This window comes from Myotis daubentonii, chromosome 3 (assembly GCF_963259705.1).
Source record: "Myotis daubentonii chromosome 3, mMyoDau2.1, whole genome shotgun sequence".
In the NCBI taxonomy this organism is placed as follows: domain Eukaryota; kingdom Metazoa; phylum Chordata; class Mammalia; order Chiroptera; family Vespertilionidae; genus Myotis; species Myotis daubentonii.
Window position 1 is genome coordinate 169,329,690 of NC_081842.1, and position 15,359 is coordinate 169,345,048.

A 15,359-nucleotide genomic window follows, 5' to 3' on the forward strand; every position below is an offset into this window, starting at 1 on the left:
ATGTGCCCTTGACTGGAATCAAATCCTGGACCCTTCACTCTGCAGGCCGATGCTCTATCCACTGGCTAGGGCACCTAAACTCTTAATTTTCTGAGAAAACCTAAACTCAGTCTTTTCTTTCTTTTCTTTTTAAAAAATGTATTTTTATTGATTTCAGAGAGGACAGGAGAGGTAGAGAGAGATCAATGATGAGAAACATCAATGATGAGAGAGAATCACCAATTGGCTGCCTCCTGCACGCCCCAAACTGGGGATTGAGCCCACAACCCAGGCATGTGCCCTGACCGGGAATCAAACTGTGACCTCCTGGTTCATAACTCGATGCTCAACTAGTGAGCCATGCCAGCCAGGCTAAACTCAATCTTTTCTTTAATAAAGTGGATAAAAATAATACTGCTTACCCTATATGATGGTTTTGAGGATTAGAAGAAATACATCAACCATATAGCACAATGCCTGGCAGAGAGTAATATTTAATAACTAGAGGCCCGATGCATGAAATTTGTAGAGTAGGCCTTCCTTCCCCCGGCTGCTGGCACCGGCTTCCCTCTGGCACCCGGGACCCGGGATTCCCTCACAGCCCTGGCTTCGACATCCAGTCTAATTAGCATATTATGCTTTTATTATTATAGATACATGGTACATAATAATTCTTACCATGGTGACTATGGCATAATCCAATAGACTGTAGTAGTGAAGGCAGTGAGGTGATAAGACTCTAAAATACAAATACTCTTGTAGTTCTCTGCCACTGCAAGGCTGTAATAGCAATTCTCAAAGTGCTCAAGTATAGTCCTACCTTGAAGTCAAGGGGCGATTTACATAGCTGTGACATGTTCTTCTAGCAGTGATTCCTAGACTTTTGAAATTAATGGAAATCAGAATTTAAAATTTTGGAGACTGACACAACAAGAGAAAATTTAAAACTACCACCTTCTATTACACCATTAAAAAAACCCAACAAGTCAGCATGTAACAACCTCAACATTTTGCTATAGATTAGCTACTATGGTACATAGGCCTGTGACAGATACAGGAACAAAATTATTTCTGATAGATGAACACTTTTCATCTAATTTATGTGTCTCAATCTCTGGGTCTTCAGTTTGGAGAGTACCTACGTTTGTTCTGCTGTGGTACTTGGAGTACCACTAGTCACAGCCATGAGTATTACCAATACTAGTTCAAGCAACAAGCTGTGTTGGCCAGAACAGAGCCACAAGTTCAACCAAAGCCTTTCTGAAAGGGATTTCCCACTGACTCTCAGCAGTGTTACAGTAGTTCTGATCAAAGTACTAATTCTACAGAGTAGTAGCAGAATAGTAGTATCTCTGGGCACAGAGATAATTATTAAAAAAATCTGCAGAGACTTTGAGAAAGAGACTCAACTGGGTGCTGGCAAGATTTCTTCACCACTTAGTCTCCTTTGGTTCTCCATTCCACTTGTAGCTCAATTTCTCATTTTCTACTCTTAACTTGTCTAGCCTAATGACTACGCACTTCACGACAACTGCAAAAGTAATAATGATTTAAAACACACACACATTATAGAATAAAATATAAACCAAATAAATAAAAGTACAATTTTCACACCTATTTTGGTAAATCCTGCAGCCCAGGCAAATAATCCCATACCATTTTCATTTCCTTAGGTTAATTCTCACTGATTACTAATTTGATATATTCAATATAAGATATAATAAAAAACTAAATCTGGATATTTAAAGATGCTTTATTCTCTCTATTCTGTGAGGTAATAGGTGGACATATGTATTTATAGATTCTAAAATCTCAGAACTATAACATGGGCTGAATCATAAAATGCTTATCATTAAGCCAAGAGACATATGAAAACATGCTCAAAGTCACTAATCATCCGAGAGATGCAAATCAAAACAACAATGAGGTACCATCTCACACCTGTCAGACTGGCTATCATCAACAAATCAACAAACGACAAGTGCTGGAGAGGATGTGGAGAAAAAGGAACACTCGTGCACTGCTGGTGGGAATGCAGACTGGTGCAGCCACTATGGAAGACAGTATGGAGTTTCCTCAAAAAACTGAAAATGGAATTCCCATTTGACCCTGTGATCCCACTTCTAGGAATATATCCCAAGAAACCAGAAACACCAATCAGAAAGGATATATGCACCCCTATGTTCATAGCAGCACAATTCACCATAGCTAAGATCTGGAAACAGCCTAAGTGCCCATCAGTAGATGAATGGATTAGAAAACTGTGGTACATCTACACGATGGAATACTATGCTGCTGTAAAAAGGAAGGAACTCTTACCATTTGCAACGGCATGGATGGAACTGGAGAGCATTATGCTAAGTGAAATAAGCCAGTCAATGAAGGAAAAATACCACATGATTGCCGGGAGCTGGTCCATGCTTGCTGTTTCAAGGGACCTGGCATATATGGCATACTGTTCTTAATATGTTTGCTCACCTTCTTGGCACTATGTGTTTTAACCAAGGTCTCTGAGAAAGGTTGAATCCCCAGGTAGGGATTTTCCCCTGAAGTTAGGGAGGGAATAAAACCCCTCAACTAAGTGCCAGGTGGGTAATTAATCCCTTTAACTACGAACAATCATGCTTAAACTACATAATCTTTTCTCCCTGGAATGGAGATAAGAAACGCCCTAACCTTTGTAATAGAGATTGATAGGATTGAATCAACTGGTATAAATACAGTTGTAACAAGACAGAAAGACTCAGAACTCAGGAGACAGAATTCAGAAGACAGAACCTACACGGAGCCTAGAGACAGAAGAACTTCACTGGCGAGAGCATGCCAGAGGATCCTGGACCGGGACTGGCCTCGGAGCCTAGAGACAGAGCCTAGCGGGAGAACATGGCAAGGGATCCTGGACTGAACCTGACTACAGAGATTGGCAGGAGAACCTGACTGGAACCTGGACACTGAACCTGACTGGAGAGCCTGGACAGAACCTGGCTGGAGAACCTAGCGAGGGAACATGGCTACAGAACCTCGCTGGAGATCCGAAGCAGAACCTCTCTGGAGATCCGGGCTGGAGATCCTGGCTAGGCTGCTGATCAACTGAACGCTGTCTCCGTGACATTCCTTCTTCGCCGACTCCGTCCACACCTTTGGGGACCCCTGGACCCGCTGGGGTTTGGACCCCGGCACATGATCTCACTCATTCATGGATAATAGAGACCATTATAAACTTTTGAACAATAATAGATACAGAGGCAGAGCTGCCTCAAACAGATTGTCAAACTGCAGCGGGAAGGCCGGGGAGGGTGGGGGTGCAGGAGGTAGGGGGGTAAGAGATCAACCAAAGGACTTGTATGCATGCATATAAGCATAACCAATGGACATAAGACACCGGGGGATAGGGGAGGCTAGGGGACTGTCTAGGGCGGGGGGAAAAAATGGACACATATGTAATACCCTTTGTAATACTTTAAGCAATAAAAAAAAAAAGGAAAAAAAAGAAAAAAAAAGAGGAAAAAGAAAACAAGAGTGAAATATTTTTGAGAAATAAAATATAAATTGAGTAGTGTCCACCCTCCATTTTTTTTACAGTCTAAAAAAATAAAATAAAAAAAATAAAATGCTTATCATTATCGTAGAAAGAATGTACAAATGAGTTTGCACATGGAAGACATGATACATATTTAAAGACATATTACATTATTTCACCTTTGACAAGCAGTATAAACGGTTAATAAAGTTTTCAAATTAAACAATTATTCCAGCCCACAAATATTTAATCAATATATAGGATTGCATGCAGTTCTTAAAGCACATAGAGAAGCAAGAAAATGATCATCATGATTTGTATTGATGGTATGATTAAACATGACATTATGGACACAGAAAATAGATTTCATGTAAAGTGGATGTATGAATGTATAATGTAAACACCTCTTAGTTGCATCTAGAGTAATACATGAATAAGATTTTCCCTTGTGTGGGAAAATTATAGTAGTCCTTTGCAGCTATGAATGTGCATATGGTTCCCTCCTTCTGGCAGGCAATCTGCATTAGGCTCTGATAGGTACTCCTTTAATTTCTTGCCATCAGTTTTATCCTCTCCTCTTTTCTCATAAAGAGGAATTTTCCTCCTAGCCTTTCTGAGATTTTCAACAAACAGCTTTTTCCCTTCAGCCTTAAAATATGATCAGGTGTCTGCTGTCTTAAATATTCCCTTCCAGAGTCCACCATAATTCTATCTTTTCTTTCAAAAGGAAAGTCCTTTTTTGAGTTTTCTAGATTTCTGTCTTTATTTAGTCTGTAATGAGGGGAACCGATTTTAGGATAAAGCTAACAGTATGGATGGAAGAGTGAGGAGGGAAATACTAGTAACTTAAGTATTTAATATTATATATAAATCTGAGCCTTTCCCTACATTTTGACTGTTTTTTATGTTAGCTAAGCATTTCCTTAATGTTCAAGGCTGTTTCCCTTGAGTTTTCTATACCTTGCAAAGGAAAGACTCCACTGAAAAAATGATTTCTTCTCTGTTCTTCCTAGAAACATCTCTGAAATGTTGGTGTTCCGTGGAGTTCTATGTCGTCCATCTACCTCACTCATGGCTCAATTTGATGACTGCTAAGTTTGAATCTCCAGCTAAGATTTCTCTCCTGGCCCAGCTGGTGTGGCTCACTGACTGAGCATCAACCCATGAACCAGGAGGTTACCTGTTTGATCCCCAGTGGGGGGGGGGGTGCATGCAGGAGGCAGCCAATCAATGTTTCTCTCTCATTGATGTTTCTATCTCTCTATCCCTTTTCCTTCCTCACTCTCTCAAATCAATAAAAAACATTAAAAAATATTTTCTTCCTGAGCTTCAGATAAATATATATAAATATCCACTAAATTTTTCCACTCAGATGCCCCAACAATACATCAAATCAACATATTAAACTTAAGCTCTCTCTCTTCTCCACTTCCATTTACTGAATATTTAAAGTATCTGAATGACATGTACAGGATTTTTTGTATTTCCGATCCCAGTGCATATCGTCACTCACTTGCCCAAATTAGAAACCTGGGTATCAATCAATTTTGGAACTGCCCTTTATCGCTTATGCCTCATGTCCAGTGTAACATTTAAGAATATATTCAATCTATGCATTTCTCTCCATCACCTATTACTTCCATATACTCTCCCCTGAATTACAACAGACATTTCTTAACTGGTTCAATTACCTATAGTCAGTCTCCTCTCCAATTCATTCTCTGAAAAGCTATCAGTGCTCATTAAAGAAAAATTTAGTCATGTCTCTGCCCTGTCTAAAATAGTTCAATATTTCCCTTCCCATTTCCTTCACTATAAAGCTCAGCATGATTTGGCTTCTGCATATTCCTCCAGCTTTATTTTACGCCACTCTTCATTCTCAACTTCCATTAGTTTCCTAACTAAACAGGTGTGTGCCCTCATAGCACTGTATCCCATCTTCACAGCACTTATCACACTATATTATAGTTATCTATACTGCTGAATATTGCTCAATAGGCAGATTAGTAACATGTGTAACACCTGCAAATCAGGGTGTTCACAATTATTTGGGGTAAATAATTTGATATTTTATATATATTAAAAGTACCGAGGTCATCATCAAGAGGGAAATCATCACCTAGGTTAGAAAGAGTTGGTGATTATGTAGTGCATATGTAAGTTATGAATCACAGTTACAAAATGAACACTCATGAACTTAAAAACTAGAGTGTAAGAACCACAATTCAACTTAAGAAATAGAACAGTACCAATAATACCAGTTTCCTCCCTCATCCTACCCCGTTTTCCCTTTAGAGATAACAATAATCCTAAATTTTTTGTTAACTGTTTCCTTATAAAATTAGTTTTTTCAATCATGTAATTATGCCTAAACAATATATTTTAATGTTGCTTATTTTTGAGATTTATAAATGTGGTATTTTTGATGTGTGACATCTTCTGAAACTAATTTTTCACTCTAATTACATTTTAAAAATTTATATACATTATCATAATTATAGTTAAGTAATTTCCATGGCTGTAAAATATTCCTTTGTGTGAACAGCAGAATTTGTGTATACACTTTCCTGGTAGATATTGTGTGTTTTTTCAATGTTCAACTATTCTGAATATTTAAAGTATCTGAATGACATGTACAGGATTTTTTCTAGAATATCATCTCAGAAAGAGAATTGTTGGAATGTAGGGTCTATGCATGGTTAGCTTTATAAGATAATTTGTTATCAAACCATTGTGATTTTTATTTCCACTAGCAGTATAAAAGTTTCCATTGCTCTTATACTTGCAAACAGCTTCATTTTTCATACTTAATTTTTCCAAATCTAGCCAGTGGAAAATAACATCTTTTTTTTGCATTTCATTGATTAAATGATTCAGTTTTTAAAATATTTATTCACTCTTCTGATTTCCCCTGTATTTTATAATTTAAAATATTCTATTGTATGTATTTTCTTATTGATTTGTAGGAGTTTAAAAACATATATTCTGGAATACTAATCCTGTGTCCCACATATACCTCAAAATTATCTTCTCTCAGTCTATTTTAATGCTCTTTATGGCAACTTAACATGTAGTCTTATGATTACCTACATATCACTCAGCCTATCTCACTAGACTAAAAGGTCCTGGAGGTAAGACACCATATCATATTCATTTTTGTTCCCCAGCATCTAGTAACTGCTCCAAACATAGTGTTACTTGACTCACTGTTTATTAAATGAATGATTGGATGAATGAATGACTTTTAGTAATGTGAATCAATCTCTTTGTAGTTAAATTTCATTTCATGCCCAGCCGGCGTGGCTCAGTAGTTGAGCATCAACCTATGAACCAGGAGGTCATGGTTTGATTCCCAGTCAGGACCCATACCTGGGTTTTGGGCTCGATCCCCAGTAGGGGGTGTGAAGGAAGCACCTGGTCAATGATTCTCTCTCATTGATGTTTCTCTCTCTCCATCTCCCTTCCTCTCTGAAATCAATAAACATATTAAAAATAAAGATAAAAAATGTATAAATGTTTAAAAAGATTTCATTTCATACAAATTGGCTACATCACAATGCTGAAGCCAAGAAAGTCAGAAGTATATGTTACACACCTTCCTGTAGTTGCATGTCAGAGATGGGTGTCAGGCACTAGTAAGAGGTGCTAGTATCTGCAGAGGCAGCAGAATGTTTGTAAAAATTTGTTACCAGCTCTGAACATTTGGCAATGTTCATTTTTCATCCTTTTCAGTGCACTTATAATTAACCATCTTTTCCAGTGCACTTATAATTCTTATAGTGAAATAATATTTAGCCTAAATTTGTCACAAAGTTAGAAATGATATTAAGATATAAGATATGGATTACATATTACAATGGATGTGCAAGGCTCAAGGTTTGTGTCATCAACTTAAAATTGGTTACCTTTTTAGTAATGGTGTCCGGAGGTACATCCCGCCTCCCAAGAGGATAAGGATTCCATTGGCCACTAGGAGATACATCTTCTTGTCCATTGTCTAAAATGTTGCTTTGCTGGGACGGGGTCTATTGCAAAAATGGTATGGCATTCTTTAGTGATGTAATAGAAGTTTAATCATAATTTTCTGAAGAGAGTCCCTAATGATTATGGTAAAATTAATTTTGTTTAACTGCAAAAAAACTCCATACATCCTGAATTGGAAGTATTACTATACATCTTTTACTCAGTAAAAAATTCTAAATTGACAGCTTTCTGGAAGCAGTGAGAAATTTAACTAAAGTAACATTCTTAGTGTTATATACTGAAATCTAAGGAAAAGTTGAGATTATTTACAGTACCTGAATAAAAATAATCAAAATAAAATTAACCGATAAAACTACAACATTTAAACTTGCTTGTTTCTTGAGTATGCCACTACCATTTAGAGTATAAATTGAAACCATAGAAACACAGTATGTAACTCTTAATATTTGAAACCATAGCCTAACACAGATTTTATAAGGCTGTACTGATTCTGGGAGCATATACCTTGCGCTAATCCAAAAGAGTGTTAACACTAGTATAGTGTATGTAAGATTCATGGTTATATGACATTATCTACAGATAGCTATGAGGGGGAAATTAAAACAACATAAAAATATTGTATATTAGAATCACAGTATAAATAAATTATGACTTTTAATTCAAAATTTATTTATATAGGTCACATGCATTAAAGTTTAAACTCTTTATATATATTTAATTTTTTGCTGATTTACTGCTTATTATTTTTAACAAATAATAATTTCTCTGTCTTTATTATTATAATATTAGTTATTGGGGGGGGGGTTCCTCCACAGGCTGACCTGATTAATAGGAAGGATTCATATACCATGGAGGGATAATAGTGGGATATTTTTCTTCTGAAAGCAGATTAACTTTTCACAAAGCCTTTCTCCTCCCTGAAACTACAGGATACACAGGTACTAAACTCGAGTTCCTGAGGAATTCTTATGGGTGAGATACCATGTTTAGTGTTCCCTATTCCACTTTATGTGGATGTTTTGAAGGGTCACTACAGAAAACTAAAGCTGAGTTACAGCATGTATGTGCAGCTCTACTCTGTGTGAAGTATTGTCCTCCAAACCCAGAAAGGGAGAACTAGACCATTCTCTTTATAACATGGCAGAAATGGGCTGTTTGCTAGGCTTCCTCTGATTACATGGAATAGTCCCAGTTGTTCTCCTTTAGAAAACAATTATATAACCACTCTATGTGTATTCTGAATGCATGCATTTTTTAAAAGCATTGCTTGGAGTTACTTGAAAATCAGATTTGTTATGAAACTAGATGAAGCTTTCCTAAGGTCTAATGGACATAGTGAAACGTAAGATAACTCAGTTTTCTTCTTATTCTTTGGCCATGTGAATTTCTTTCTCATGAGCCTATCTGAAAGAGTGAAAAAAGAGAAAAGGTATTGAATTGAATCTCCTGGGTTAGCTAGAAATGAATTTGTGTTTCTTTGGAAACCAAACATTAACGCCTTTAAAGTATATATTCAGGGTCCATCTATTTGTCTTTAAGCATTAATTTTCTAGGCTTTGCCTTTTCCAGATTATTATTTGGGCATATGTCCCCAAACAATTTTTTTTAGATATTAAAATACAACAACTCAAATTATTAAAATTAAGCAGTTAAAATATAATCATTCAGGATAGGCATTACGGGCCCATGGTTTTTTCTGGCTAGGTTTCTGTGCCAGAGAAGTAGGATAATAAAGTGTTCATCTGGCTAGGTCTGTGCAACACAGATTTTTTGAGAGCTCAACACAGGTATCTTTCTCTTTTTCTCCATATCACGCCATCTCTATTTCCTCCACTAAACTTGGTTCAGCTGGCCAGATATGACTTCTAGTCACAGAGAACAAGTGATAATTGCAAAATTCTTTCTGGCATAAAAAAAGGGGGCTAAAACTCTTTAGTTAAATTTCTAATATTATGATGATATAGGCTCTTCATTAGTTTAGGAATTAATCTTTTTCTCTTTAAAATTAGGATCAGCATGCATACCAATTTCTCTTTATTATGGCCAAAGGAAACAAACAGGCAGACACATAAAGAATTACTTTCACTAGACAGCGAAATTAAAGAAATAGTCTGAACGCAATTTCCTTTATTAATTTCAAGAATGTTTTGGTCTTTTTGTTTTTAAGTAAGACATCCTAGGGGTGACTTCAGTTTGCAGAAATAGAGTATGGGAACAATTTATTGTTTGGGAGGGGAAACCTAAAAGAGAGTTATATGGTAGGTTCACATTATTTCCCAAAATGAGCATAGACATTAAGAAAAAATTGTACTCTTGGTAAAGTGCTAATGAACCAAGTATAAATGGATTTGCTCAGTTGTTAAAATTCCACAGAAGATTAAAAGGAGCAATTGAAAAGTATAAAAAAAGTAATGAAGTTATCACTGTTGAAATTTATTATTTCAGAGAAAATAACCGAATTGATGTTCAGTTATTCATTTATTTTTAGTACCATATTCTAGATATTTTATTTATATACTTTAAAAGATTAAGAATAAATCTTATCCTTACCACAAGTAACCAATTAAATATAAAGGACATGGAAAATCATCACCTGCAGCATTCTCTCAGCTTCTAAATTCTGTAGATATTCAATATTTCAAAATAATAGAGAAAATGGTCAGTATGATTTAGTGAAAAATCAAAAATTGTATTAAGAAATTCAGTAATGCTAGTAAAAGTTTTGCTGAATAGGTTCTGGTCCCAAAGACTGCTGCGGACATTTGTAGATTTAACACTGCTGTGAATGATCACATGTGTCTATTGGAAGAAGTAATTTCTAATTTTGCTGAGACATAAATGTGCATGAGTATGTGTGTGTCTCTATGTATCTGTGTATGTATATGAGTGTGTGCATGCAGGTGGGTCTCTATGTCTCCATATGTGAGTACGTGTATGTACTGGATTCACAGGTAGAAGTAAATGAGCTTAGCTGATCCAATGGCTTTGCTCTTGTCTGCTAATTGATGGGTACAATAAACGCTTAGTGCATTTCGTTGGAGAATTATGTAAGCGTATTACAATTTGGCACTTTGAAAAGGTCTTGGGATATATCCCTTAAGATCTCAAGGATCTATTTTGCTCAGTAATTGTTACATGATTCATGAAAGGCATTACCATAGATTCAAAAAATGCTTTAAAATTAATTTTCCTCAAAATATTACTGGCAAAATTATTGTTATATTATTCTTTTCCTGCATATTTTTGAAAAAATTAGGTATTATAAAGACAACTACATGCCAAGCTTGAATTTATACTATTATGATATCACAGGGTTCAGTCTGAAGGTGCTAAGGTCATGTCAACATGATTCTTAAACCAGCATTTTGTTACAATGATGAAGAAGCATCTGTATGGATGCTAAGATTATTTTGGTAATTTTAGCTCCTACTGATGAAAATGTATGTGGCTTATAAGATAAAAGCATTTTGCATAATTAGGAAGTTAAGAGATCCTTCTTGAGGGTAGGTAGCCAATAATAAATGCAGCAAGATCAATAGAAACTGTAGGCATAAACTGCCCCTAGGTGCCACCTAAATGGCATCAAGTAAGTAATCCTTGGAACTGGGGTAAATAAATGCATGTAAAATGTTGGCACTATTTGATCCTGAGTCGTTTGCATAGATGCAGTAATAAAGGACATTAGAAATTTTAAAATTGTTTAGGTACAAGTATTGCTATCTAAACTTATCTAATTCAAAATATAGAAGAATGAGTATTAACCAACAAAACAGATAACATTTTCTTCCAGGAAAAATTCTATGAAAAGATGATTTAATACATATATTTTTATAATTTCAGCATCCCTTCTCTTGAAATTATAATTTATGTTAATATCTGTTTTAATAATCCAATAAGCATTAGGTGCTATGGTATAATATTATAGTGGGAGACGTTAAAAAAAGAAAGAAAAGGAAACAAATTATCAATTGCTCCAGTGTAGAAGAGACCACACTATTAATATTGGCAGCCAGAAACCTGCAAACAGAAGTTAGAAAAGGCCAATGATTTCTTCCACATCCCTGCTTATCCCTGGGGCTGCAGTAGCATGGATGATTAATTTATGATTTTCTTGGGTTCACAACCTTTGGCCTTTGACTGCTATCAAGCATATTTCTAAGCGGTAGTAAGTGCTCAGGAAGTGCAAGAGGATCTTAATATGTGCAAGGTAATTATTAGCATTTAGTAAGCTCAGCTAATTCAGAAAGCATGTGTCTGTAGCACATAGGGGAAATTTGGGTCATGATATGCTTTGGATAAATGAATATATCCTACTTATGTGTTCTTTCTTTCAACCCGTGATATCTACTTTTCTGGATTATTATGAAGATGATGTTGGATAACAGTGTGTACAAGAGAGCTTTATCAACTCTTATGAGCTATGTTCTAAGGAAATGCCAGGTTTTACAAACATTCGAGAAGGCATCACCATATAGTAAACAGCAAGAACTTGGGTGCCAAGCAGAGTCAGATTCCAATTCTAGCTGCCCCTATGCTAGGGACAGGGGTTACAATAGTAAACAGTAAAAATACAAGTGACTTATTTTCTGTGACACATGAACCTCAGATTTCTCATCTATATAATGAAGATAAATACTTCCTATGAGAGTTTTTGTTAGAGGTGGGTGAAAAAATATATTTAAAGTACCTCATTGTACCAGGTACATAGTAGATTCTCAATAACGTTTATTTTTTATTCTTCTTCTATCAAAATATTTATTCTCCCATTAATCTGGATAATAAAAATGGTAGTCTGAATTGACATTTTACAATACAGTTGACCCTTGAACACCACATGGTTAGGGGTGCCAATTCCTTTGCAGTCGAAAATCCACATATACCTTTAACTTCCCCAAAACTTAATTACTAATAGCCTACTGTTTACAGGTAACCTTACTGATAACACAGTTGATTAACACATATTTTGTATGCTATATGTATAATATATTGTATTTGTACAATAAAGTAAGCTAGAGTAAATAAAATGTTATTAAGAAAATCATAAGGAAGAGAAAATATACTCACAGTATTTACTGAAAAAGATCCATATATAAATGGACCTGTACAATCCAACCCATGTTGTACAGGGTCAACTGTATTATGTTTCTCTCTGATAACATAACATTTTAAGACAATAGCTAAGTTCAATTACAACAGAACACATCCGAAGAAGCACATAGAACCATTAATAACATCATAGAAAGTTGCCTTATGCTTTTTGGAGCGGCAGTAAATAAAAAAATGAGTAAATGAATGAATGAATGAATAAATAAGTAGATAGAAAATATAAAAGTTTATAATTTAATAGATGATTTATGTCTTAAATGCTCTGATCATAAGTATCGTTACTTTTAAAGGAAATTAGAATAATCATCAATAAATGAGAATATTAAAGAAAATTAAATTTATTAAACTAATATTGTTATATTTATTCACATTCTTTTAATATCTTAAGAGGTTCCATAAAATTAAATTAGAAAATGTAATTTACTCTTTATCATATGGAAAGTCTATATTTAGTTTGTAATTCATGAAAAATGTGCAATACTCAACCTAGCATAGAATAAATATGAAAATGGAACTATTCAAAACACATAGCAAAATCTGGGAGAGTCTTCCCTTTCTGTCCACGTAAATATTCACTGTGTAAATACTTTATCAAGTACAGAGTCTTCAATCTTCATTCACAAATAGTTATATCCTTTCATTAGTTTACTACAAATTTATTTAAAGAAAGTTGAGAAGAAAAAACAAACAAACTAGATATGTTTTGGCAAACTAAAAAAAAACCCCAAACCAAAAAAAGAAACAATGTGCTGAGTCAGGATCTCAGCTTACACAAATGGCACCTTTCTGTCAATTACCAAAATGGAGATGGTGGGGAAGGTAGGAATCACAAAAAGGCCTACTTCTCTGGGTGCATAACTTACAAAAAGACAGTCTTAATGGGGGGAGGAAATACACAAAGGTGCTCCTTTCCTCTAATTACCAGAGGTCAGACTTGGCAAGCAGGGAGCATGGGAAAAGTCTAGATTTCAGTGCCTGAATGTCCCTTTGGCAGGGCACCACCACACAAAAGTATGCTGCAACTTTATTTCCCTTGCTTAACTTGTAATATGTGAAAAATGTTACTTTAGATTCCTTAGGATACTTAAATTCATTTTTTCTAGCACCTAACTATTGATGGCTAATATTAGCATTCAGGAATTTTATGAATAAAAAGACAGTGCCAGTGTTTCCACAGGAGAATGGACAGCTTTGTCAATTTTATCTGATGAAAAATGCAGGCTTACAAATTGACCTTATTTTGTATTTTAGTGGAATTCTTGTGGCCAACAAATATTTAGGGGCTGCAAAGAAATTGTAGATATCGGATATTAATTTTTATTATCTTAAGAGGCAAGACAAAAGTGTTGAAACAGATGTTTATGAATTTGTAAGTCAAAGGAAAATCCTTTTTGCCCATCTCCTTTCCTGTATAAAGGAGTTCAGGGAAAGTGAGCCCCAAGCATGGGATCAGTTAGCAACAGTGGTCAGTGGATCCAGGAAGGGGGATTCTGAGAGTCTGCCGCTTAAGAGTGATGATGGGAAAGCCTGTCAGAAAAACCAGACAGATTTTCTAATTAAGGAAGCTCTGCAGAACAGATGGACCTGCCCAAAGGTGAAGGGGCAGAGAATTAGACTGGAATCCATGGGAGGAAGCAGAGGCTGGAGGAGTCTCAAAAGTGAGTAAGCACCACTCAGTGTCACATATGATGGGGTTCCTGCAATGGCGGCAGGGTAAGAAAGTTGTCCCAGATGCCTAAAGGCCTAAAGTTTAGACACCTTAAACTGATAGTTTGGGGTCATGAAATCTTTTGGTGGTAATAGAATACTTGCCCTGCCTGTGTTCCTTTTCCATCCCCTGCCTTCTTTGTCTCTCTCTCTTTCTCTCTTTGTGTGAATATTGCAATATTGACGATAATTCATTTTCAGATGGAGTCTTGCAATAACTGATTTATTCTTGATTTGCACTTTAATGTAGCTTCCAAAGAGAATTCCTTTAGGTCATCTCTGTGCCCAATGGAGGAAGGTTGAAGAGTCTCTAAATATTATAACTCTGGAATATTTTTGTTATAGATCATCCTAAAACCATAGTAAGCATAATGAATCCATTCTCTAGGGTACCCCAAACAACATCAGAAAATTAATATAGCAATACAGAAGTACCTAAATTATATCTGGAGATAATTTAGACATTCAGAAAGAGTGCTTCAAAGTATATTACCATTTTTAGCACTGAATATGTCTGTATTATTCTATAGAGTGATAAGTAAATAGGGCTAAAAAGTAGGCAGAATAAGGAGCTATTTATATGGTATAACTTTAAGGGATTCAAGCAATAGCTTCCTTCATACCAAGACCTCTCTAATCTCACTGAATTTTGAAACTCAATCATTTTAGTTTAAGGGTTTCATTTCTATTACTTGTCAAGCCCTCCAGGAAAGGTGCCTATTAAAATTGTGACATCTCATCTATTACTTAGTGCAAATAAGTTTCAAGGCCTTTTGGAAAACTGGTTTCCTTGTGGCCGAGGATGAGAGCCTTGGGCGTCTGAGAGAACATGAAACAGGCTCCATAAAAGCTGGGGCTCCAGCGAAAGGGCCTCGCAGAGAGTGGTATGTGGAAGCCGACTAGTATTAGCTCATGAGAACCATTTGTGCTCAAGCCCCAGTTCTGAGTTCACTGGTGTTACGTTAGTACTTTGAAACCGTCTGTAGTAGGAGTATTTATATCGCTGACATTGGCAAACATCACAAATCATGGCCATGTTTTTCTCCCTGGAGAGGAAGTTACT

At 35.7% G+C, this 15,359-nt stretch overlaps 1 protein-coding gene across 1 annotated transcript in view; it reads right to left on the reverse strand.

The window, feature by feature from the left end:
• Positions 1–15,359, reverse strand: part of LRRC7 (leucine rich repeat containing 7) — a 495,371-nt gene that overhangs the window by 65,936 nt on the left and 414,076 nt on the right. Inside the window, exon 23 of the mRNA XM_059689215.1 lies at positions 7,405–7,524. Coding sequence (XP_059545198.1) covers positions 7,405–7,524 — 120 coding nt within the window. The remainder of the gene's footprint in view (positions 1–7,404; positions 7,525–15,359) is intronic.